General features: G+C 34.1%; 3 protein-coding genes across 5 annotated transcripts in view; 2 read left to right on the top strand and 1 right to left on the bottom strand.

Moving 5' to 3' along the window:
* Positions 1-6,009, top strand: part of MS3_00006663 (uncharacterized protein) — a 57,608-nt gene extending 51,599 nt beyond the window's left edge. The window contains exons 5-6 of one of the 2 annotated variants that reach the window (XM_051214868.1): positions 3,079-3,131; positions 4,974-6,009. In XM_051214868.1, the coding sequence (XP_051068048.1) occupies positions 3,079-3,131; positions 4,974-5,036 (116 nt within the window). In that variant the 3' untranslated portion in view covers positions 5,037-6,009. The remainder of the gene's footprint in view (positions 1-3,078; positions 3,132-4,973) is intronic. The other variant, XM_051214867.1, reaches the window with a different exon arrangement.
* Positions 6,010-17,764: 11,755 nt separating this feature from the next.
* On the top strand, positions 17,765-19,789 carry MS3_00006662 (uncharacterized protein; the record flags this gene model as incomplete). The annotated part of the gene is made up of 1 exon (XM_012936555.3): positions 17,765-19,789. The coding sequence occupies exon 1, from the start codon at positions 17,846-17,848 to the stop codon at positions 19,787-19,789; it is 1,944 nt and encodes a 647-aa protein (XP_012792009.2). The 5' UTR covers positions 17,765-17,845.
* A 3,126-nt stretch (positions 19,790-22,915) lies between these two features.
* Positions 22,916-26,351, bottom strand: ARL6IP5_1 (PRA1 protein 3). 2 transcript variants are annotated; one of them, XM_012936547.3, is made up of 4 exons: positions 26,221-26,344; positions 23,551-23,740; positions 23,308-23,513; positions 22,916-23,267 (listed from the first exon to the last, which is right to left on the bottom strand). In XM_012936547.3, the coding sequence occupies exons 2-4, from the start codon at positions 23,709-23,711 to the stop codon at positions 23,113-23,115; spliced, it is 522 nt and encodes a 173-aa protein (XP_012792001.2). In that variant the 5' UTR covers positions 23,712-23,740; positions 26,221-26,344; the 3' UTR covers positions 22,916-23,112. The 2 variants fall into 2 exon arrangements, with proteins under 2 accessions (XP_012792001.2, XP_051068047.1); XM_051214866.1 differs by having other exon boundaries at positions 23,308-23,740; positions 26,221-26,351.
* Between the last annotated feature and the right edge of the window lie 237 nt (positions 26,352-26,588).

Genomic DNA, 26,588 nt, shown 5'->3' with positions numbered 1-26,588 from the left:
ACTCTGTCACTCAATCAAATGAGCCATACGTACATAACATACAGGATTTAGTTTAACTTACAATCAATTAGGTCATTTCTATCGTTTTATTACAATTTAAATAGATAAACAAAATGTACTGAAAGTAATTAAGATGATAATGTGCTGCTTATATCCAGTGTTTACTAAGATTATCCTCTCTCATAGATAATTTGTACTTAGATGTTTTGTAGCTTTCAAAAACATAGCTTCTTGTAGCAACTGCCTAAAGTTTTAATCAGCAAGCAGTCTAAACTGCTGGAATTGTTGGTTATGAATGATTATTGACCTCCTGTATTGATATAGAAGACTGAATGTATGTAGTCTTTTGCGCCTTCACGTATCTAGTTTCCTTTTCAGAGGAATATTAACGAAGTATAGTCTTTGCACAGTACTCCTTCAGAACAGTTCGGACTGAGAAAACAGTCCATGAAAATTGTTAGCCTTGACCAAAAGCTCAGAAGGAAAGACTGCAGCACCGACTGAGAAAGCTGTACTGAAGACTCCGATTATCTGGGGATACTCAACATTGGTGATATATTGCAGCTAAACAAGTACGACATCGATTCTAACTTTTGAAATCTTCCAAGGATATTTAGAAGCATTAGAATCAATAAAGTACAAGTTCTTTGTCACACAAAATATGAGGACATCCGGCTGACAACCTTAAAATATGATGAAAACCCTATCTAGGATTCCACTCAACTCTATATTGAGACAATCTACACCGAATGCTCGATTAGCAGCAGAAACTGATCAGTTGAAGTTCTACATATCAACAAACGGAAATTACAAACCCATGCTAATGGCTTTCTCATGTGATGGTCGTGAAAACGTCTGATAATTAAAAGCTAGATTTCATCGCCATTATGCATTACCAGGAGATAGAAAAATAAAAACTCGGTTAAATAATATATTTTGTTGATAATATTACACTCAGAATCATTAACGCACCTTTCCTGAATTCTAAAATGAAACTGAAATGAAACACTTTGTACAAAAAGCCATCAGAGTAGTTATTATGCAGCTTCGTGGATTGGTTGAGGTTAGACATTAAAACCATTGGATGCCACCTCAGTGGTCCAGTAGATTAAGCGTTCGCGCGCGAGACTGAAGGCCCTGGGTTCGAATCCCGCGAGCGGGGTCGTGGGTGTGCACTGCTAAGGAGTCCAAGAATACGACAAAACGGCCGTCCAGTGCTTCCAGGTTTTCAATGTTGTTCTAACACTAATCGGTTCATGATCTCAATCAAAACTTAACAATCTCCACAACCCCTATACTGATAGCTAATATGTGTTAGATTAGTGCTCAATTAATGTGACTGGATAAGGTATATAGAAGCTCCGAACACTTGATACTCTATGCGAAGAATAGCTTCGGTAAGCGTAACAGTTTTAATAATCAAAATTGCAGATCACTCACTTTGATGCAATACCAAATGTTGTGGTACAGAAGCAAATAAATACTAGCAATGATGAACAGTCCCAAATACTACGATAATACTTTAATAAGGAATGTCTTTGATATTACTGATCCCACTACTCTTAATCGTCATCTTCTCAATATAGTCTTGTCTAAAAATAACAAAATTATGATTATCAAGAAAATAGAATTTTATCCGACCAAACTTAGAAAGTTGTCAATAGTCCCAGTATGATAACTATATTGATAATGTCATCTGAAATATTATCATGTTGAATTAATTTGAATTTAACCTCAGATTTCCTTAATTCACACTTTATATATAAAACAGCATACAGAAGATTTTATATACATTTAAATAGTATTTTTAAGTTGTTTTATATCACGAATCGATATCAGCCTGGGAATCATAGTAAGCTAGAGACTATTGGATAGCTATTTTACCTTAGTTTATGAGCTTATCAAGGATGAACAAGCAAGATCTCATTATGAATCAAAGTTGCCTCTTTTCTTAATAAGTCGTTAAAATACCTATGTATATTTCAACTAGTACCTACTGATTTAATGAAATAATATGTGTTATTAGAGAATTTGTTGATTGTCGAATGAATGAATAAACCTCTATATTGTACATTTCAAGTTAAATAATTTGAGATATCTATCCACCCAAAGGCATACATGATCAAAAGAAATACAAACGTGTAATAATATACTTTTTTAGGATTAGATGTATGGTTTTTTCCGAAAATATTTAATCAAATTCCACTATAGTTTTCATCACGAACAGATATGGTCATTCGTAAAAACAGTTCGAAGAATTCCAACTAAATGACTGGGTAATGTTATATCTTCACAAAATACTAATAATACTAATAGTATGATTCTGGAAGGACCTGATGTTTTAATAAAAAATAAACTGTTATCCTGCTACTGGTCTAACTATTTACTGCAACTGCGAAGAAACTGCTACTTGCTACAATGGAACAGGACTAATCTAGCTCAATGTATGGAGGAAATTATTACTGCAAATAAATTTTTAAAACAAAGTTATATGAAAGAACAATACAATTGTGTTTTAATATAATGGGAATTTTTCAGCGATAAATTATATATATATATATATATATATATATATATAATTTTATTTAAGTAGGTTTAGAAAAGAAAGTACAAACACTGGTGATAAGGAATTATTCATAAACATTATAATAATTCAACATATATTTTAGATGAAGCAGTTTAGTGGAGACTAATCTTCAGACAGTATTCGTTATAGATTGATCTCATTTGAGATATGACTGAAAACCATGAATTACTGAACAGCTGTTTTGTCCTAGTATGACCCCCCCCCGAAAACCGTAAAGTCAAAGTTCACCATCAGGACAAGTTAGTTTCAGTTCACCAGGTTGTTAGTAACATTTAACTCTAAATGCTCCAGTCTTTCAGGCACCAAAAACACAAATTACTGATGATAAAGCAAAAAAGACATGTTAACATTGGCTCCACTCCATTCATTGCTAAATACTTGCGTATTAAATTAGAGAAACTAAGCATTCGAAGGGTTGATACTTTTTATGTATATATTCATATATTTTTAATCAGCAAATAATTATGTTTCCATTTTTAATTTTCATTTAGGCATTGGTGCTTGTGGTGCAGAACATATGGAAGGAATCGCTTATCCGAATGAAGTATGTTTCAATTGTCTAATGAAGTTCACTGATTTTTTTAAAAACACAATCCATTAATTTAACTAGTTTAATTTTAATATTTACTAATAAGTTATCTAATTCACTAATTAACATTCAGTTTTTAATCAATATGATGGAATACAGTATCTATCAGCTCTAAATAAAAAATAAATTACTACCGGAAATCAATAGGCTACTGATTACTAGGAGATGAGTCGTACAAACTGAAAATAAGGATCCAACCGTTTTCGAAATTTACATTGAGTATCTGTCGCTGTATTAAACGAAATATCTTTTATTCCTCTTAGTAAGCACACCTCAATAACTGCATTCTTTCATGATTTAACAGGCTTCAAAAAAGCTAATCTACCAAACGAGGTAACTGAATTTATTAATTAAATTTCTAAGAAATAACTTTACAAAATGGGTGGGGAAAATTCATCATTTTCCAAAATAGCTACTCCATCAAAATTTTAAATGTCTTGCATTATCAACAAGACAATTAGCCTTTTGGTTATTTAATCAACTGATGTTTGTCAAATGGTGTCAAGAAAGTAGATGAAATCAAACTGCCACGCACGGATTTTACTCAATGCACTTTACACTAAATTAGGTGGTCTTCGGATATTAGTTCAACTTAAAAAGTGTTAATAATAGCAGCTTATTTGCTAGTAACTATCCGTATTAAGGAGTTCATGGCATTCCAACAGTAAGCTTTGTTAAGTGGAAACATCTACATTGGCGGTGAAATAGTACCTCATAGATGATTTTGGATAAAGATCACACTACATCGCCATTCATTTGCAGTCAAAAATTAAAACCGTTTCATTTCAAATTAGAGATATCTTGCTGGCCGTGAAACGTGAAAGTTCAGAGTTCAAATAAAAGGGGATTTATGAGTAAACCTGTACCATAAGGATAACTTTTAGTCTTTTCTTATAATCAACCTATTACAAAACAGGGGAAATGAATGATGAGTTCTTAATAAAAATGACTTAAAAATACAAAACGTGTACACTTTTAACATACTTAGAAAACTCCATCAATGCTTCTGATGAGTTACTTTGTTCCATAAAGGGAAAGTGTTCTATATAAAAACTCATCTATGTTACTCCTAATCAATAAACTGTTTGAATTTTTATATGGACATCGATATCAACTGTTAGCGTTCAGTTGTGACATACAGTCTATGGAATGACGTCTGTTAACAATCAGTTTGTGAATACAATAAAATATGTGAAGACTATTTAGATTTTCCGACTCACATAGATAGGCGTTGTTAAATGAATGATTTCTCGATGTGGTTGTTTGTGTGATTTGTATCTGATGCTCGTGAGACCCGTCACAAATGTGGAAGTGAAATTCTGATGAATAATTGTTTATTTCTGTTTGCAGTTCTTTATTTTGTGTTTACTTTTACTCATTCTGACATTGTGTTTTTTACAGTGATGTAAAATGTAGTCTTTCTGATAAGTCAAATATTACTAAAGTATTCAATTATGATGTTCGCACTGTCGTTAGCTGTAGTGGGTTTAATATTCGGCATTATTTTTGTATAATCTACCACGACGTCCAGATTCTTGCTTAGACTCCAAGCGGATTGCCTTCAAAGAAAAACTTTTTCAAATAGAACTAAAACATTCCCTTAATCTAAATACTTCCACAACTGTTGCTGTTTTTCGATATAATCAGTCCTAAAATTGTTGTGTTTTGAAGTTTTATTCCTTAAAGTTTGAAAAACTTATTGCATAACACGGTTTGATACACTTTTCAACTTTTAAAGATTTCGACTCTTAAGCTATCATTATTTTGAAATTTTTATTCTCTTTTTTGACTTGACAGGAACTCATTTGTACAGGATTTAACGATTTCGACAATATTGATATTTCAGATATGAGTACTTAGTGTACTAGTTAGATTTTTTCTGGTTCCTTCAAATGTTCAATCATCAAATGATCAACTAACTGACAAGTATTGTCAAATGATCAATCAGTCAAACATGGCATTTCGATTTCTTAACAGGATATGACTTTCGTAATTTGAGACACTTTACTTTCACTTCGCTTAATATAAATATATATGCCTATGTTATTGTAAACAACAACTAACTTACTTTTTACAAAATGAGTAGTATAATTTCTTTTGTGCAAAAAACGAGAGAATACTTTTCACTGATATAACTGGATTTAACTGTTCAATGTATCGTGAAAAAATGGAGAAATAATGTAGCATTACTTATAAAAATAACTTTATTCCTATTCTTTACCATAGTTCACTATTATCACTATTAATATTACTAAAACCTCATATTATTAAATTATATTGTTTGTTGGATATATACACGTTTACACACCATTTGTATTACCGCCAAAACAGATTGAGTGCCTTCTCAGCTCCTTTTTCTCTCTTTTATCTTGATTTGCCTTATTATTATGTTTTATGAATTTTTCGATATTTGTTGTATAACGTTCAGGGAAAAAACTATTACTGTTGGTAATACTAATAGTGATAATATTAAATATTTAATAGTACAACCTTACCACCCTCTTAAACTGTTTTTTTCCACCATATATCTTGCTTCCCAAATTTATCAATAAGAGATTTTCAACACTTACACATTTACATATGTGCACACACACAAATATTTCTTTTCCCTATTTTCCTTATATATATATATATATATATATATATATATATATATATATATATATATATATATATATATATATATATATATATATATATATATATATATAGCATTTTGTTGTAACAGGCATCTCCGTTATACATATGTCTGGTTAATTGACCAAATGGTTGACTGCTATTCTGTTTTAATAAATAAAACCCACACCCTCATTAATTGAAATAATACATTTGGTAATTTCATATTGATGTTTGACAGAAATATTTTTACAGAAGAACGAGTGCAAGTCAGATAATAGATAAACAAAATGGTCAATATATTAGTAATTTACCGTAATTAATTGTTTCATGAAAAATGTTTGTTGAAGAACACGGAAAAAAATAGAATGTTCCTTTTGACAGTAGTCAGTCTAAGAAGAGATTTGAGTGTTAGTAACACATAATAATAACAATGATGACAATACTAATAATATTGCTAGTAGTAATAATGATGATGTTAAGAATTTTTAGTAAGAGCATAGATCATTGGACATAGGGAATAACTTGTGACAAAAGTGTATCGATGACATGCTAAGAGACATTGAGTACTAAGAGAGATCACACTTGTACAAAAATGAATCAATGAACAAATGTCTTTCAAATATATTATTCAGCTTTCTTTCTTTTGTTTTGATTCACTGTACTGGAAAACTTAACGCTTAACGTAAATACCTAATTAAACTACTTTAGTTTCTTTCATCTCAGGTCTTTTTTTACATACGTGTATACACTTAAAAGTCATATTTACATCTATACAGTTAAAGAAAGTTTTTTTAATTTCATTTGACTTTTAATTTTTTGTTATCTAACAAATCATTCTTTTACTATTACCCCTTTTGTTTAAATCATACCTGATTGTGACGCTTTTTCTAATTGTTTTAATATCATTTCTTTTTTCTTCCAAGTTATTCAAAGAACAAAGGATTAACGAATGATACCAAATCTCTTTTTATGGTATGACTAAAAGTTGTCTAATATTTTACTATTTAAACAGATTTCGCCTTTATTTCATCTTCTTTATAAAAACACAACCCAAAAATGCTATTCATCAAGAACATTCATACTAGTTGATTTTTCTTTCTGTTTGTAGAATTCTGTCAACATAACTATATTGTTTAGTTATCTACTTTTCTGCTCTCTTTTTCCTTTTTCTCTTGCCTTTCCTTTAGCTAGCTGTAAGAAAATTGACCTGTTTTTTCCCAAATAAAAATATATTTATACAAATTTCTTTGGTTACACACTTCGTTTTTTAACGTTCACAATAACTACTACCATTTTGTCTTTTGTTCTTTCCTCGATTTTTCCTTTACAAGAATAATCGTTTTGCTTTCGTTTTACTTGTACTGTATTGTTCTTTCACAAACACACACGCACACACATTTATATTTACACTACATTTTGTTTATTTCTTATGGAACTATTTGTAAGTTAACATGTAATCAATCATGCATCATTATTACTGTTAGCTAAGTGGTTAATGAGAACAGTCAATGAGAAAATAGAATCATAGTTCGCATTTTATATCTCTTGTTCATCTTGTTTATTTATTCCTAGTAATACATACAGTTATTTATCTACTTAGTTATTTATTAGTCCATACCCAGTAGGTGCATTTTTAGAAATAATAGTGATAATTATTACCCTCCTTTAGAGTTGATTTGTTATCACCAATAACCATTTCATTTATAATCTTCACTAACGAGTAGAATTAGTTTCATTGTTATATATATATATATATATAGCAATATTTATTCTTACTTTTTCCTTCCCAGTTGGTTGCTGGTTTATTCTCCAATTGAATTCAGTTGTGATCTTAATAACTACTAGTGTTTCCAATTAGCAGTATAATACAATAAAATGGAAATTATAAAGTGAAAGCTTAGAAAGAAGTGGGTTATCAGTTGGTGACATTCATATTTTAGTTCTGTAATGTCCTCTTTTATTCTTTTTACATTTATTAATCTTTTTAGTCTCTTGTTTTATCACTTCCTGGAAGATTCACCACATTTAAATACAAAAAACAAAAACAAGTCTCTTTTTGTCAGTCATCATTTTTTTTAGTTATATTTTCTTCGCAAATTTAAAAATGAATAGTCACTTGCTTGATTGAAAAAGTTGTTATGAAAATATATCTTCCTAGTACTACTGGACATCAATATAGACGTCATTTCCCATCGTTACTTTATAATTCTATTTAATTGTTAATTTCCTATTTGTTTAATTAGTTCTGTCCTTTAAAAAAAAAGACAAATGAACAAATAATTAACTGAGATTGACTGTCTTTTCCAAAGCGAGTTTTTTTTATAAATTTTTATGTCCGTCTTCCTATTCACCTATTGATCTACAAGCTGGTCTACATCATCTACCTAACAATTTGTCATTCACGAAAACTTTTCAATAATTTCCATTATCAACGATATCAATTATTACTATTGCTATTATTTGTATTTGTGTATAATTACATGCTTTCTAGTGTACTTAAGTGTATTCATAAATTAAAGACATATTCCTGAATTCTGTTTCTTCAATATACTGATATTAGTGAACATGATAATAGGTTTCATGAGTTCGTTTTTTTTAATCTTTATTAAATAATATCAAGCATGATCATCATACAATTTATTTAAAAGTTCTCTTTGCTCTCTTTCACGTAAGTTTTACTTCTTTTCACAATCCATATATAGTACTTTTGAGGTTTATAAGATTACCTTTCCTTATAGTTGTTTTTTTATTGCTATTATAGCTCACTTAAATTGTAGTGCTCAAAAGTAAACTCAATCAAATTACCCTAGAAATCACATTTTGAACTAAGATTATGTTTATTTGTTTTTGCTTTTTTTTCTGTATTTGTTCACAATACCTTTAAGATTAGTCAAATTTATGTATATGTTATTTGATTACTTTATAAATAGTGAAAAGTTTTCTTTTCAGTTAATATTTGTACAGTTATATGTATGCATGAACTAATGACAGTACTAATAATTATCATAATAAAGCTTAATTCATCCATAATTATAAGATGTTATTCATTCAATTTTATTCTCACTTCAAAACTTGTTCACCTTCATGAATAAACTGTATAAACATAATTCTAAAATAGCTGTTCAATGTTATTTTAAATGATCATTAGTCGATTAAATGTAACATGAAGCTTCCTTCTCTAGTTCTATCTAATGAAAGTATTTTCACTTTTTTGGATATACATGATTGTCCTTATTGTACTAAAGTACAATATAAATGATTTTGTATAATATAGTCTCAATTTATTCTTTTTAATTAATTATTTACAAATATTTAACATAAAAATAAACAGCTTACTTCCATGAAATAGACCAATCGCTTCAAACAATCATTATAATGATGATTATAATGATGATATAAAATATTAATTCCCTGTGTTTTATGAATCAAATAATAAGTTTAATAAGTATAAAAGAAATGTTATTCATTTCTTGATTTTATATTTCTCCTATTTGTTGAAATGAAAGCCCATTTCTAGTTGAATATCAATATTTATGATTGATTATTATTAAACTTGAGACATTGTAGAAGGATAAAGAAGAGTATTAGTAACTAGAGTTCATTTAGCTCAATATGGAATATACAATGTGATATAATAATTAGATATTAAAATTACACTACATAGTATTCCCAATGATGACTTATTTATGAAATAGAAAGGTTTTAGACGTTCAGTAATTATTGATACAAATTAAAAGTAAATAATGAAATGTAGGTATAAAAAAAGGATTTTCTTTATTAGGAGTACATAATTCAATGTAATTTTAAGATGGTTTTTGAATCAATGATCACATCAATGATTGTATCTGTTATACATTTATACATGGTTCAGATAAATTCACGTTTGCAATCTCCTCATCTTTCTTACATTGAGTTAGCCCTATTCTGCTGTGACAAGTAACAAATATCAGTTTCTCCACAATTATAACATGTAGCCATACCAATCATCAATACCAGTATTTTTTCTAAGTTACAACAGGGAGATATATAGTTTTCTTTTTTGACATAACTGATCAGTAAATTCTAAATTAAACGAATGTATCTAAACTATATAATGTACCTGATCGTTTACCACTAGTTTACCTTCCGGTTAATGAAATTTCAATGAATTTTATAAAATACTAAGTGTCAGATAACAAAGTACTTGCATTTCAGTAAATTTTAGTTTTTCAATGGTATAAATTCATGATTTTTTTAAATTACAAGCTTGGGACCTTTACATTTTGTAATGAATATATAAATTGTTATACAGAAGTTTTTTTCAAAACACTTTAACTTGTAACATTATTTTTTAAGAAGTGAATTCCAAAATAATTTAGCCAAAATATTTTCTATTCCATTCTTGTTCACTCTCAAATCAATTTACTAAATGATGTTGACGTACAATTAGTATGATATACACTTCAAGATATTATATTTATATAAAATTCATTTATATAGCATAAAATGAAGAGCAACATACCCCACAGACGAAATAATCCCACTGAAGTGTTTATTAGAACATAGATCTGGTTTTCCCAACAAACACTAAGGTGACTAAGTTGAGCTCTGATGATTCAGCTGGTAGAGTACTGAGATAATTATTCAAAAATAATTGGTTTTAATTCAATGGAAACCGAGTTATTCATTGAATTTTATTTATTATCTGAATAAGTTAGTGAGCTGGATGAAAAAAATCATATTTCATCTTGCTTAGCACTATTCCAATGTAGCCAAAGCATTAAGGCATGGTTAGCTAGCTTATAGCATATAGGATTGATACAGTCGTAATTATCGTTCACATAATAATGAATAATAAGTTACCACTGCTAATCAAGATATATTATCTCCGTAATTAGGTTCTCGTAATGATCACCCAAACTTCAGTCATTATAAACCTTTCACTATATAGAATAGATGAAATGTAGATAGCTGTGAAACCCATTATTCTAGTTTAATCCTATTTGGGACTTGTCAGCCGAATTTAAATGCATTTCAGAGTAGATGTTTATTCAAACTCCACTCAGAAATATTAATGACGGGATAATCTAAACCATTTCAAATTGAATTAAATCACAATCTGTTGTACAACTAAGTGGCTTTCTGGACTCAGTAGCTAAGTGAATAACGCGATGCCATTTAAAATTAATGCTACTGGGCTCAAGTCCTGGAGTGAACATCTACTCTGAGATGCCGGAGGACTAAACTGAAAAGTCCCAAATAGAACGAAACGAGCGTCCTGGCTTCCATTGCTAACCACATTCCATCTATTTTATATCAAATTGTGCCAAAAAGTCTATGTTGAGGTAATCCTCATAGGATACCCATACACCAACCAAAACTGATCAAACCTAAGTCAAAAATATCAACAACTGGATAACCTAAACCTTTTGAGATATGTCTAACAGTTAAAAAAACTAGATATAAACAACTGGCAATAAAAACACTACCTGTTTTAAATATCTGATTTTGACTACAAAAACAATAGGTCACGATAAAAACCTATCAAGAATAGACAATTGTGAAATACTGGTGACGATGGTAGTAATATATATGTATATATATATATATATATATATATATATATATATATACGACAGTTCAATCGATCTCAGTGTCATACATTTGACAGCAGGAAGAGTTTTCAACTGTACAGCAGTGATACTCTTGACTTAAATATAACTTAAGATATCACAGGTTTTCAGGGTCTATATGTTAAATAAAAGTCTTCAGATTATTCACTAACAATTCCCGATATAGTGCAATTTAAGACAGGTGCAACTTGTAATAACTCCACCTACAGCTCTTTAAGGCTACTGCCGATCCCAATACCGGGTAAAGAAAGAGGGTTGGGAGTGAGATCGGCAGCCCCATCCCATAGACAACAGCCTTACTAAAAACACTATCCAGAATAAACTAACCAAACCATTTAAACTCTGCACTGGGAGTTGAAGGAAGAACTATGACGCCTCGTGATGACAGCCGAGATTCTTCAGAATTCATGAGACCGATGCCCCTTCTGACAACCAGAGCAACAATTTTTATGGGTGCACGGAACTTCCGGACAATTTGTGAGACCGGGTGGGCCAGTCAAATTGCAATGAGGAGATATAACTTGGCGGTTCTCTAGATTAGTGAAACCCATTGGACCCAAGCTAGAAAGCAAAGGTTAGGTATGAGAGAACTGCTGCTGTACTCCGGCCACAAAGAGTTAAATGCTCCACACACTCAGGGCGTTGTTCTGTTGCTGTCCAAAGAAACACAGAATGCTTTTATAGGATGGAAATCTCATGGATCCAGGATCATCAAAGTATCCTTCAAAACAAAGAAAGAGGGAATTACAATGAATGTTATCCAATGTTATGCACTCACCAATGATAGCAATGGCGTCGATAAAGATCAGTTCTACGATAGGCTGCAATCGATCATAACGAAGTGCCCAGGAAAGAGCTTGACAATCCTGATGGAAGACCTAAACGCCAAAATCGGAATAGACAATATCGCTCATGGAGGCATCATGAGACGACATGGATTAGGAGGAAAAAACGAGAATGTCGAGAGATTTGTAAATCTATGCGCATTCAACAAATTGCTTATAGGCGGCACAATATTCCTACACAAATACATGCACAAAGTTACATTGATCTTGCCGGACCACACCATAGAGAACCAGATAGATTGTATTTGTATCAATAGAAAATTCAGCCGAACCAGCGAAGACGTGAGAGCCAGGAGAGGAGCTGACATAGCTTTAGATCACCACCTGTTTGTGGCCAAGATTAAAATGAAGCTAAAGAAGCACTGGACAAATGACCAAACAGCACTGAAACGGTTCAATACAGCCTTCCTTTGACTTATTGAAAAACTCAACGAATTCAAGATAGCTCTCAACAAAAGGTTCCAATCCTTAAAGAATCTACCGAGAATAGAGGAAACCACCATGAAAGACAAATTGAAAGGGGTGATAAAAGCATTAACTTTGACTTGTCAGGAAGTTCTATGCTACAAGAAGCATCATCATGAAGAATGGGTCTCCATCGAAACCCTGGACAAGATTCGAGAAAGGGAAAGCAATAAGATAGCAGTTAATAACAGACGAACAAGAGCAGAAAAAGTCAGGGCACAAGCTGAGTACACAGAAGCAAACAAGAAGATCATTAGAGCTGACAAGCAGAAATATGTTGGAAAGCTGGCACCGACAACGGAAAAAGCTGCAAGAGAGAGAAATATCAGACAACTATATGAAAGGAAATATAGTAAACCAGAGAGATCGGGCAAGGACAAAGAAGGCAAGTCAATCACTGAGATTCGATGACAGGGGAATAGATGGGTGGAATACTTAGAGGAACTGTTGAGTAGACCAGCTCCATTGAATCCATTGCATATCGAAGCAGCACTTATTGCCCTTCCTATAGATGTCACTCCATCAACGACCGAAGAAATCAGGATGGCCATCAGAAAACTCAAGAATGGGAAAGCAGCAGCATCTGACAGCATACCAGCCAAAGCACTATGTTTAGATATAGAGGTAACTGCAAACATCCTCCACGTTCTATTAAGGAAGATTTAGGAGGAAGAACAAGTGGAACCGGCAGAATGGAAAGAAGGAAACCTCATCAAGATATCAATGAAATGAGATCCGAGCAAATGTGAAGACTAGAGGTATCACACTACTATCGGTACTAGGAGAAACTTTCAAGTCGTGACATTATGGATCATCATTGAACAATCAGTTGAGTGGAACTCACCTCTATACATCGACTATTAGAAAGCATTTGATAGTGTGGATAGGAGAACCCTGTGGAACATTCTCCGGAATACAATGAGCATCTTGCATGTAACTAGACGGTTTGTACTTCACAGATGACCTAGCTGTTCTATCCCATACATACTAACAAATTCAGTTCAATACAACTAGTGCAGCAGCCTCTTCAGAAGTAGGCCTCAACATACACAGGATACGAACGTCAAGACAATTAGTTCTACTGTACTGAACTTAAAATTTGAGAACTACCACAACCATCATCAAAAATGTACAAGGATTTATATACAACTGTCTACGCAAGGTATTTAATGTCCGTTGTTCGAATACCGTCAGCAACACCCTACTGTGTGAGAGAACAAACCAGCTTTCAGATGAAGAGAAAATTATGAAGGTGGATGGGACATATATGACAGAAATCAGCAAACTCCATCACGAGACAAACGCTAACTTGGAATCCCGAAGGTAAACTAAACGGGGAAGGCCAAAGAACACACTGCGTCGAGAATTGGAAGCAGGCATAAAAACGATCAGTAGTAGATGAAAGAACTGGACAGGACTGCTTAGGAGAGAGTTGGATGGAAAACGGCGTTGAGTGGCCGATGCTGCTCCATAAGGAGCAACAGGCGTAAGTAAAAAGTAAGTAAGTAACTCGTAATAAGACCACAATCAAATACAAAGGAATCACCAGTTAGTACAAGTACTGTAGTAGCATTGGACCATAACCACACAATCCTCAAAGCTGAACACAAGACAACTCGGGAAATAGATATTCATTATTTAACACGGAGAAATACCTAACGATGGAGAATGCGGGAAGAATGAGTTAAACTAATCGGAGTTGGTCGATTGGCATGGCTCGGCCATACAGGCGTGGTCCCTGTGGAATATTACCTTATATCTTGTATTCATATTAAATATATTGTTCTATCTCTAGCCCAAGCTTGTTCTACATCATGTATTGGTGATTGTTACGATACAATGAGCTGGTGTAGAAGATGGTATGACTTCTACGTAAGATCTTGTAGATTAGGCAGTTATACCATGACAAGTCTACAATTTTAGGATTAGGTCTATTTTTAGCGTAGTACTAATATCATAGTAGACCATAGTTCTACAGTACCACAGTTTGACAGTGCATTTGTCTTTAAAACCGTTATAACCAAAATACACCAACCCAGTCAAATCAGAAGTCAAGGATGAATGAATTCGTAAATATATTTGGAAAGTTATCGATATTTTGAGAAGCATTTGATTTAAGCTGACCGTAAGTTGTAAGGGATGAGCGTCCACATCTTCAACACTCCAGGCACTGACATATAGGGTAGGGATTTAGTAATTTTTTTATTAACCCTGCTTTATTGTACTTGTTGAATCAAAAAGCATTCTTGTTCTACTCTAAGTTGAAGTATTCCGGTTGAAGTTTGAAATTTCGCTTATCTTTATCTTATGGTACTTTCTTTTCCCTTGATTCTGACACCTGCGTTCATATTGTGATCATTATGTCTTCTAATCCTTCTCGATCTGATTACAATGGTTGACAATACATAACCGAAATATTCTTATTAATCTTTGGGTAACCTCCGGTGCGCAAAATCCAATTCAAGTTGATGCCGAACCAACGTCACGTTGATTTTAGTGGGAGAGTAGAGCATTGGTTCCTAACCACACGACCTTTGAAGCCGAGCATATATTTACTGAAAAGATTAATATTTAACAATTAACACGAAGAGAAAGTCAACAATGGTGAACGCAAGAACATTCAACAGTTGATAAAATGAAATGTCTCAGGCTTGCAGGTGTGATCATCCTTGTGTAACTTATCTCTTTTATTCACATTAAATATACTGTTCTATCTACAGCCCAAATGTGGTCTTTGGGAATGGCAAACATTATATCGCTGATTATCACGATACGACAAGTTAGAAAAGACAATGCTGTGACTTAAATGTAAGGCTTTATGGGTGAGGTTTTCAAATCATGACAAATCTACAATTTTAGGATTAGGTCTACTATTATAGCAGTACTAATAACGGACCAGACCATAATTTTACACATGCACTAGTATAGCATGGATCCCAATCCCACACGATTTTTGTCCAAACCCATGTTCTTCTTTGTTAGACTTGGTGATCACTCATGCGACTGGGGATATTGCCAATCTAAATATTTTTCCACCGTTAGCGAATAGCGATCACGCCGTTTTGCCATTCATGTTTAGAGCTCGCGTCATTTTATACGATCAGGTTAAGTCTCGCTCAAATGCATGGAAGATAAACATACCAGCCATTCAGGAGTACACTGAAAAGATGGATTAGACACTAGATACCAGCTCATCAGCTGAAGACGCATGGTTTATATTTAAGGGCAGGCTTAGTCCGGTTAAGTCCTCGTTTACACCATGCCTACTACCACGTACACCGAATGACTGTCCATCTTGTACAACTATACAAGTCAAAAAAGTTCTTAGACGTAGGAAAAAGTATCGAACGTATTCATCTTTTTTGGCTTAGAACATCACAGATTCAGATATTGTAAGACTGAGAATGCTTGTAAAGCGTTGGTAAGTAATGCTCGCCAGTCATATGAAAAGTAATTGGTTAGGGATTGTAAAAATAGTCAGAAACGGTTATTGTCGTGCATAAAAAGGTAAACCCCGAGAAGTGATGGAATCCCATCACTTTTGGTACGAGAAAATCCGTTAATATTGGCAAGGGATGATGCCGAAAAAGTTGCAGGTTAATCAAGCTATTTTGGTAGTGTTTTTTTATGTGAATGAATTACCAGCTGTAGCAAAGTCATTCTGTAGTGTCGGTTACTATGTTAAGCCCACATAACTTACTCTGGCCTCTGGACAGGCCAATTTATACGTCCTTCTTGAGTCACGTTTTGACCTTGTTAATTATTCACATATCAACCCTGAATGTTTTTATATGAGCGTGTGTACACATATTATCCTACTAATTACATATCTATAGTTTATTTTTGGGTGACTATAAATAGTGATTAACGCTTGAGTAAATCGAGTTGGCTCACAAGCCTTTTCCACCGCGCTTCCTTTCGCTTCGCTTTGCTTAGTCCCTCTAATTGTCTGTCCAGATCAATGAGTGTACAAAATATACATATTCAAAACTTCATTCTCGTATTTGACTTATTTAATTCCGCTACTCACCAATGCGATTTGAGTCTATAGTTATGTACGAGAATAGCCAAGATGTGTATTTTGACGACAGCCGTTCATACAATATAACTGGAGTCAGGTCACGGGCCCCAAAAATCTGTCCTACTCTTCGCCTAGGACATAAAGATTTGGAGACCCATAAACAATAAATCAGATAGAGTAGTATTACAGAATGATATCAATTCATCGGGGGCATGAATGGACGAATGGTCATCAGAAGAATGTTCTGACAAGATTGTGGTAGTGCAATTAAATAGCTATGATGATTCGTATCACTACACAATTCGTGGAGTTGTGTTACCCAAAGTAATGAACTATAAAAATTTATGTGTCATGATAAGTAGCAACCTAAAAACTACAGGCAATCGCCGCTACCAGAGGTTCTAGGGCATTATGGGCTATTGGTTGGTCTTTTTAGTGCTCAGACGAAGAAATTTTTAGTGTTATACCGCATTTGGAATATGGGATTCAAATAGCGAGTCATTATTTCAAGTATGAGGCTGATATACTGGAACGAAACCGACGACGAGGGACTCACATGATGAAAGGCCTCCCTAGCCTATCTTATGAAGACAGACTGAGACACCTAAACTTATTTCGATTATCTTATCACAGATTACGGAAAACGTTAAATATTGGCTTAGCGCATATCGATGACCTTGGTTTCAATGTCTTACCTTTTCCTTCCGTCTACGGCTGATCACTTGATAGTACGTCCTGAAGATGGCACAGGTGTTCAGTGTTCGACACCGCTTTTACCAATAACACCTTCTAATATAACTTGTACCCACCAAAAGAAATCAAAAGACAGAATCGACGAGATCAGTTGTATTTGACGATTGCCAATATATCGGAATTGTCTGATCTAGTCTGGCTAGCTCAGTAGTCGGGATCGAATTGTCTACGTCTGGAGTTTCGTTTCTCGCATCAAGTAGTGAATCACTGGAATTCTCTACCAGAACTCGTAATATCAGCACCTTCTGTTGATATTTTCGAAATGAGATTGGACCTTCACATTGCTACAATTAGAAAGGACTAATGTATGTCAGTAGACCTCTTATCCTTATTACTGGAGGTTGAAATAGCCTGATGATTTTCGCTCAATCGGTTTCAGAATTCGCTTTCATTAGCACTTATACGAAAACTGCGTTACGGCGCATCATGACTCCAAGGTCAGCTGCTGAGTCAAAACAATTGCCCCCAGAGGTACTATGCTTACTCCATAAGTCTGATCTCAGTGCAGATGACTTAAGGAAAATTTATAACTATGCTCAAGCTAATCCAGTGCATCTCAGCCACCACATAAGTCGTCTGGAAGTATTATTGACCAAACTAATTAATCCTGTGGAATGTAGTTGTTCAAGCAGAAACTCTGTGCATTTCGACTTTGCCTGCAAAAATGTGGAATACGATGAAAGGCTCCAGCTTTCTGCCGCATGTTTCTCCTTAATCCCATTTTTAAAATTCTCCCCTCAGCGTCTTCAGGAGTTCCAGTTACGTCTATCCAAATGCCTTTGTGACTCATTGTCCTGCCTCTTCGGAATTCATGGTTTGCCTCACGTAACTTTATCGACCGTTCAAGCGTATCTAAATTCGAAGGTAGACGATTTTTCATGTATTATTTCGGTAGACAAAATCAAAAAGCTACCTGACGACTTCTCCAAGTTGCTGATTATGCGTGTTGATTTTCTCACTTATTGCTTACGTTATATCTTCACGCGTGATTCTCCAATGCACATCAATTTTTGCTTGCCTATGTTTGTTTCCATATTTAATGGTTTTTTCGAAGTAAGATTGACGGACGTGGCTAATATGCCAAGTAGTCTGCTAAAAAGTTCTAGTCGTCTCATGTTATGTTTAGATACAATGTGTCAAGCTGTTGGTACAGTAATCATGCCCGCTGTTCCTTGCTTGTTAACTCTTGTCACATACAACTTAGAATGGACTGCGAGCTGGCGAGTTGAAAGTAAAAATATGGAGTATTTTGTGCGCCTGCGTTTGGCAGCTTTTTCTTGTTTACTCCATCTCACCACTGCGAGTTTAAAGTTTTCGTACGCATATTTTATGGAAATGATACCACGAATATTTTCTCAGTTGGTGTATGATTTACGAGGATTTCTTTCTACTTGTCAATGTACGTATCCAATCACATCCACCAATGCTGTTTTCAATAATGACCATCCGAAACCTCAAGTAACTTCACTTGGACTGTTTGAAAAGCGTATGCTGTTGGCGATCCTGCTCCTGGTAGAATATATTTTTAAAGACCCAGGAGTTCTGCGCTATATCGAACTCTCCAAAGCAATAGATTCCAGTTGCACGACTGGTAAAGAAAATCCCTCAAGTCATACACCTGTTCATAACGAAGTGAACAGTCTTCTAATCTGTATAACCAGCTTACTCTCACATATAAACGTTGTTCTTAGTTATGGAGTGTCTCATACTCAGCGGCAGAAAAAGATCAGTACCATGAATTTAGTCAGTCCACCCCTGTTAATTGCTTTAGCAAAAGCTTCTTTTGCATGTGCCATGTCTACTCGTAGTCAAACGTTTCATGTCACTGTTCGAAGATTCTTCGCCAACCTCACGAAACATTCAGACAGTGTGGTAAGTTTAATCGCACTAGGTAATTACCATCAATTATGTGGTGTAAATATCAGCAGTTCCGTCAGTCACGAAGATTCAGAGATATGTAGAAACACTCTGTCAAGTAATCAACTTACTCCTCAAACGAAGCTTGTCTTACCCGATGAGAAATATAATGTCGTCGAATATACTTCGGAAGTATGTTCTTCAATTAAAATTACAAATCCCGAACAGGAGGGACCTCCCGTCAAGCGCCTTCGAATTACGGAGTCACATACAGTTGCACAAGCTACTGAGATATGTTCAAGTGCTAGCTGTGGTGCTTTAGAAGCTGACGTCCCACCTAGAATTCAACAAGAGAATTTGCCGTTATCTGGTGAGCGAAACGTTCTTGCATCAGAGGATATAGACAGTTTTCTGACCACTTTTGATCCGACTTTTATGTGATTCTTTGATACTTTTACTTCCATCCATACCTCTGTAAATAAAACGCTGTTATTGTTTGGTTAAAAGAATATTAAGAATAATTCAATATGTTTATCCTCTCAGCTATGGCAATGCGTAAATCGTCACATCTAACTTGAGAAGTCGCTTGCAAGTTCTCCGTCTTACTAACTGCCTTTTCTGTGGCTTTTGTTTAAGTCATGAAAAACGTATGTATGTTTCCTGCCAAATAAGCATATTGCACAACAACCAGATTACTTAACTGACATTTCGGTTCCACCTCGTTACATAATTATAATACCGCATTTGATTTAAAAACTTAAGTTCAACAAACGTTACTATTGTGTGTAAACGATAACGAGTTCAGATAATGTTTAAGAGAGCTATGTATTAATTATATGTATTGTTTGATTGTTCCTAACAAAGAATGGCACAAAGTATAAGTCACAGAATAAACAACCATAATAGTAAAGTGCTAATCGCCTATGTTAAAGTTATTGCATTTGTTGTGTCGATTTAATAATCAAACGTCAAAAACTTCTGTTGGGTTTTGCGACCATGATCACAGGTTTGTGGAACCCCAACCCTGATCCTTTATATCAAGTTTTTACTTCTAAGTGATCAAGTCACAGTCCCGTTCCATACCTCATTACTTCCCCACTTCGTTCCTTACATCATTCTCATCGTTAGTCTATACTACATCAACCCACCAGGTACTTAGAAACAACCCACATGCTAAGGGTGAGGGATATTATACTGACAGACCATACAAACTGAATTAACATTAATCTACACTCACCACCGTTCTTCAAATGTGTAAGACATTTTAGTAATTCAAGCTGTTCGGACGTGAAATTCAAAATCAGAAAAGTATGTTGTGTTTTTGACACACAAACAGAACTAAGCTATGGTTATCCACTTAACCTCACCTCTATATCGTGGTGACCCCAAACGATTAACTCCTTGGTTATCTGAATATTCAATACCGACATAAGTAGATATGGAATTAAGCTTGAAAACAAACTATTCATCTGTGAACTGTCTCTTAAAAGTTACATGTGCATTTCCAAACTGATTGCCACTTCATGAACTGAAAAGCTCGATATATTATGTATCACCTGTTGTTTAGAATCTTTCTATACTTTTGTTGGACATAGTTTGAAAAAAATAAAGGGAAGTTTCTGTCAGCAGCTTCCAGATTTACATAAGGACAGACGAACAAGTGAAATGCATCAGGATTAAGTCAAACAGGAAATACTAGTGTGGAGGGAAAGTCTAGTCTCCACTCTGTTTCGAAACAATGGTAAATACTGGTCGCAATCCACAAAATGCTGTTGGAACGGCTGTCAGTGCTATTGATAGGTGTATCCCCAATATGTTTAATGGATGTAGTAGATGAAGACAAACGATACGAAGTTTCAAATTATAAAGATATGAGGCTACTCCGGAGAAAAAAAATGTGGTTATACCAGACTTATATACTGAAATGATGGGTGTAACACCGCAACAACAAAGGGCCCTTTGTTCTCTTTTGCCTACCAACAACTTGGATAAATTACTCGCCTAAAGTTTTGATGCGTGGGCGAGATCGACTAGTTGTTTGCTTACTCAGACTTGTAGACAGATGAGTTATATATTCTCCTGTTATTATTGGATTGTGTCGGTTCTTGGTGTGGAAATATATTTAAGTTCCAGTCAGGCTAATCACGTGTTTTTTTTATCTGAGTTGTGTTGAAGTGTAGATATTCGTCTGAGGCAGATGAACGTCTCAAGACGTGGAAAACCGACCGTCATAACAAGGCTCCAGTTTTAGCAATGTAAAACGTTTCTAGAGGTCTTTGTTACGATAAATGAAGTGTGGGAAAAGTTGGAACAATCCGGATTATTCATATTTTTGTTGTGTAATTAGTAGGTAACTTTGCCATAATCTCTTTATTGTAAACTCCCAGTCAACCTATCAATTATTATGCCTTTCACTGTCCCTCAGTTACTGCTAATTAATCATACACTGTCTGCTCCGCTTTCTGTCACTTATAACATAACTCTGTCTAAAGTATGCTTTGTGGTCTGGTAATTAATTTATGTAAGCCGAGTGTTTCAGGTAGCTGTTGTGCCAGCGGGCTCGGCTAGGTTGTTGAAAACTCCTCTTAAAACTCAAGACTGGGATCTTAAGGAGAGGTAGAGTAGCAGAACTTAACGGGCTAACTCCAAAGGATTTTGAAAAAAAGATAGTTTGAAGTTGTTAATAAAACTGACTTCTTTTGTGCATTCACAGCAAGCTCATCTAGTCAGCCAGTTGTTATTAGTTCCGGTCGACAAGAAGGAATCATAGTCTCATTGCAATATGTTAAGCATCTAAAATTCTAGACAACGTATTAGCATAATACTTAACCGAAGCTCAGAAATATGAGGTAATTTCGTCGTATCTGCTAGCACTGAGCAAAGTATGGACCATTAGAGTACTTTAGGACTGTAGATTCTAGCTGTTTCTTGATCTGAAGGCGATACGGGAAGTTACTAATTGAGACCCCCTGTAATAATAAAGTGTTCAAAGGGCCGTAAACGGAAGCTTCTTATACGAATACTCATGGTCAGATTGTCTTGCGGTAAATTAATATCTGGGTTTTTTACTTCAGTTAGCATTGTTCGAAGTTGTCCACCCTTCCTGTTTTTATTCAACTTTGTCATAAATAAACTACGAGTAATCACCTCTCTGCTCTCCTTGATTTGTTTAACCCAGAATTATTGATTGGTGCAGAGCGGTCATAAAAAGATCAAAGTAGGATGTCAGAGAGGCAGAACAGTCCCATCTCTGTAGCATCCTTGATTAGGGTTAGGTTACCAACCACTTCTGTTTACGTTTATTCTCTTCGCCCCTATGTAGCTGCAATAAATTACGAAAATACATTGGTAATACTATTATGTATAATGGTCTTTTTCGCTTGGAACTAAGCTGCCGTACAATATTGCAATGTTTTCAGCCTTTCTAACACATACAACCTTTTATCGAGTAAATATCATTTGCACAAGTGAATGATGACTTGGAATCACGCAACTGGATACAGTGCTCTTAGACTAAAATACGACTTACTGAGTTCCAGCCTGTATATACGCGGAAGAAATAACGGTTAAAATCAATATATGCATATTTCTGAGACGAGTTAAAACTTGTTTGGTGAAGTATGCATGCAATAAATAAGTCTAAAGTTCACAGGAACAACACAAGTATTTCATTTATGAGCAAAGCAACAGTAATAAGAACGAAACAATACGAAATGAGTTGTTCAATGAAAAGATGCATCTTCTTTAATTAAGATGATTTTCAATTAATTATCAATAGTAAGCAGTCGTACATCTACACCAAATACTTCCAGCATATATCCCATTAGTGTCTTTTGTTCTCCAGAGCGAACTGATTCCACAAGTTTACAAACTCTGTTCTTTAAATTACGTTGTCTACAGAGGGCATGAAGGCATACTGCTGATTTTAATCACTATAGTTATTTCACATTGAAACTTACTTAGTACTGGAACAAGTAGAACACAAAAGAAAAAGATGATTCCAGATATGAAACGAATCAGTAACATGGCGATGACAATACATACAGGTACAAGTATCTTTGGTTGGTTAATAGTGTTAAGGGTTTGTGTATCTAAAAATAGGAGGATCATCAAGGGTAAGCATATCACAAGAAGTCCTGTTATAACGGGAATGGGATTAAGCGCGCTATAAAAAACATTTTAGAAACTTAATTATGTATTACCTCAGTAACATTATTATAACTAAGCTTAACAAAAAGTAATTCGACTGATAATAAATTAGATTTGAAACCATTCGTCCATTCCATTTACATTCTTTGGGTATACTGTATCGAGCGCCAAAGCCTAAAAAGTCATTGAAAGATCGTAAAGGTACTGAACGCATCTAGGTTATGTTCGCAAAAGTATTAAAGTCTGAAAAAGAAATGTAACACAGAGACGTTATGGAAATAACCAAACATTGAAGTTAAAAAAAACTAGTCCTGATAAATTTAGATGATGTAATAAAATCACTTTGTCAAAACTATGTAATATATTAGCACAATACATTTTGAAGTCTGACCACATATTCATTTGTTACGAAATTTATATATGAAAAAATGAAGGTCAACTGGGAGGGAATCAAAGATAATAAGGACAACAATGTGGATTACATTACACATCCGTCTAACTTATCCTACAATTATCTGACCAACCTTTGATCTTCACACATAAGTCCTCTAACAAGCATATGTGCGGTCAGATTGCTAAAAATGTACTATCTTAATACACCTTTTAGTTTCCATGAAGTTTGTTCTACCGCTGCCTTATCTAGACAATAAAATACACTTATTTTTCTTAATTAAAAGACATTTTTATATTATTAATAGGTCCTCATAAATATTAACATATATAAAATGTTTGCTACATATTTTCTGACTCTGAACGACTTTCTTTGTTTTCTGAACCCTCAATGTTTATTTTATATGCTAGTTCTTCCGTAAATGTATACTTTATGAAACTGCTTTTTCCACTGTTTGCTAATCAATAATCACAAGAGCCATTTGGATACTTTACCATAAATCTATTTGTCTATGATAGTTCGTGAAAAATATGAGGTTGTGATCTTATGTTCCTCAATTGAATTTCAAACCAAATTGACCAGTTACAGTTCTGTGCCTTTATTTATCTTAATGTTAAATTTGAAATATACTGCTAGGCATAAATTGGTGAGTTTAACGGAACCATGATTCTTAACCTTTTGTATTTATAAAGATCTGTATTGCTGATGAGGAGCAAGAATACGATGTCTCTTACTTCCCCTGCTTTAACTGAAGCAAATAAGACTGTGTCGCCAAAGGTTAACATCAACTTCTTTCACTTGATTTGAATGTCTTTAACCATATCCGCAGATTATATGGGAGGTTTAGAAGACTGATCGCATGAATGTACCACAGGTTGCGATGTTAATTTCTTAGTGACAGATTTAGTGCCTGGGTCCTAAGAAGTAAGATAATTGGCTGTATTGAAGTTCTTTGTCTTGCGCAGTTTCAACCTACTATGGAAGTCCATTGTTTTTCACTTGTTACTGCTCTTGTTTTGGTATCTGTTATACTTCGATTAATATTTTTAAAGTACTAATGGTCTGATTATCGCATTTTTTAAATTTGATTTACGTTTACTGGTTGGTACATATTTTTATCCTTAATCACTTGCGAAGATACTCCAGTACCTCACTTCTATATAAAGTTTATGTTGATTTCGTCCAGAAAGACAGTAAAAGCTTCGAAATTAAATAACTCATCTTATTAAACGTAGCTGTACGAAGACTATATTCATAATTTACAATACCTGTTGGTACATCTACAGTCCCTCGGAAATCTTCACATTTTGGAAGAAATAAAGGATAAATACTACGCACAGTTGTTAAAAACCGTTGAATTAACACTGTGAAAAACAATATATGACTTTAATTGTTGTAGATGATGACCTTGCAATATAAGTAAATCATCAAAAAATAAATAAACGCGTCTGTAGTTTCGGATTGCGTCTGAACTATGGAAATTTGGTGAACGTTTAGAAAATGTGGGCCGAACTTCTAAAGTCTGCAAATTCTTCAAAGTTACTTGACCATTTCTAGCTACCACATATACTTACAAAAAAGTCACTCTAAGAGAGGACTTTATACACTTTTTTAAAATAGTTCACAACTGTAGATTAAGGCTTTTAAATATTAAAAAGCCATTATATATGAAGTGACAATACACTTGGCCAGAAATATAGACTATAACCCACCCCTCGGGATAACAAATGAAGTCCTTTCTTAAGTTAGCGTGGCAATGAATACCATGACCACCCATTATTAAACGCTGAACATTTAAGGCTATAGTTATGAGGAGCAATTCGCTACCAAAGGAACAGTCGAGTAAAACACAATAACAGGCTTTGACAGACACCAGGTTGTCGGATTTTATATAGAACGTATAAAAGTATTAACTAATTGGTGATGAATCACATGCAAGACTTCTTCAAGGGTGGAAATATTCGTTGACCTACAGCGCATTTTCACCGCCGTTTCAGAATAAATAACTTTATGTTAACTGCACTTCTTTTAAAAAGCTCCGACTGACTTTAAGACAATAATGGACGGACTGAATCTGCAATAAAAATATAGATTATTATTATTATTAAGAGTCATAACCGCAGTAAGTGCATTTAAATGCCAATGAATTTCGGCCCCACGGATTTTTATGAGCTTAGAACAGCTCAATTGTTGGCTATGTATTTCAACGGTGCTTATCAAAACGTCCTCATGACATTTAATAACACCTAAATGTGTCAGTATCTTAATTAAACTAGTCAATTACGACTAGCTAGTCGTAATTCATTCGCATAACTGTTTCATGTTAACGCACCCGTAAAAATAAACAAAAATTTTAGACAGTAAGTTGGATGGCCAAACTGACGTCAAATGTTTAAAAAATTTGTAGTCAAACAGATGCATCCACACAGCACCCGTTAGTTCACAATGTTACGCACTAATTATACGCAGCGGGATGTACTGTCCAATCAGTTTCAGATTGGAAAAGACAAGAGGCTGGATTACTTGTGTTAGTCCTGGTAATAGTGGTCTCTCGGTTGATCTAACTGTTTTTCGAAAGTGTTGACAGATGGGACATCAATTATGTTCAACTGGTTGTGGACGGAATAGAAGAAGCTTTCACTTAACGGGCATCCGTGTCTAGTAGCAGGGGATCACCAATACCTCCAGGCAGGAACCTAC

Source organism: Schistosoma haematobium, chromosome 2 (genome assembly GCF_000699445.3).
Source record: "Schistosoma haematobium chromosome 2, whole genome shotgun sequence".
Lineage (NCBI taxonomy): Eukaryota > Metazoa > Platyhelminthes > Trematoda > Strigeidida > Schistosomatidae > Schistosoma > Schistosoma haematobium.
This window is presented reverse-complemented; position numbering and strand designations above follow the sequence as displayed.

Coding starts and splice junctions, on each gene's coding strand:
- ARL6IP5_1 (XM_012936547.3), bottom strand. CDS start 23,711: ATGCGTTCAGTACCTTTACGATCTTTCAATGACTTTTTAGGCTTTGGC. Junction 23,514..23,550: donor GTTATAATAATGTTACTGAG/GTAATACATAAT, acceptor TGTTTTTTATAG/CGCGCTTAATCCCATTCCCG. Junction 23,268..23,307: donor TCTACTTGTTCCAGTACTAA/GTAAGTTTCAAT, acceptor GATTAAAATCAG/CAGTATGCCTTCATGCCCTC.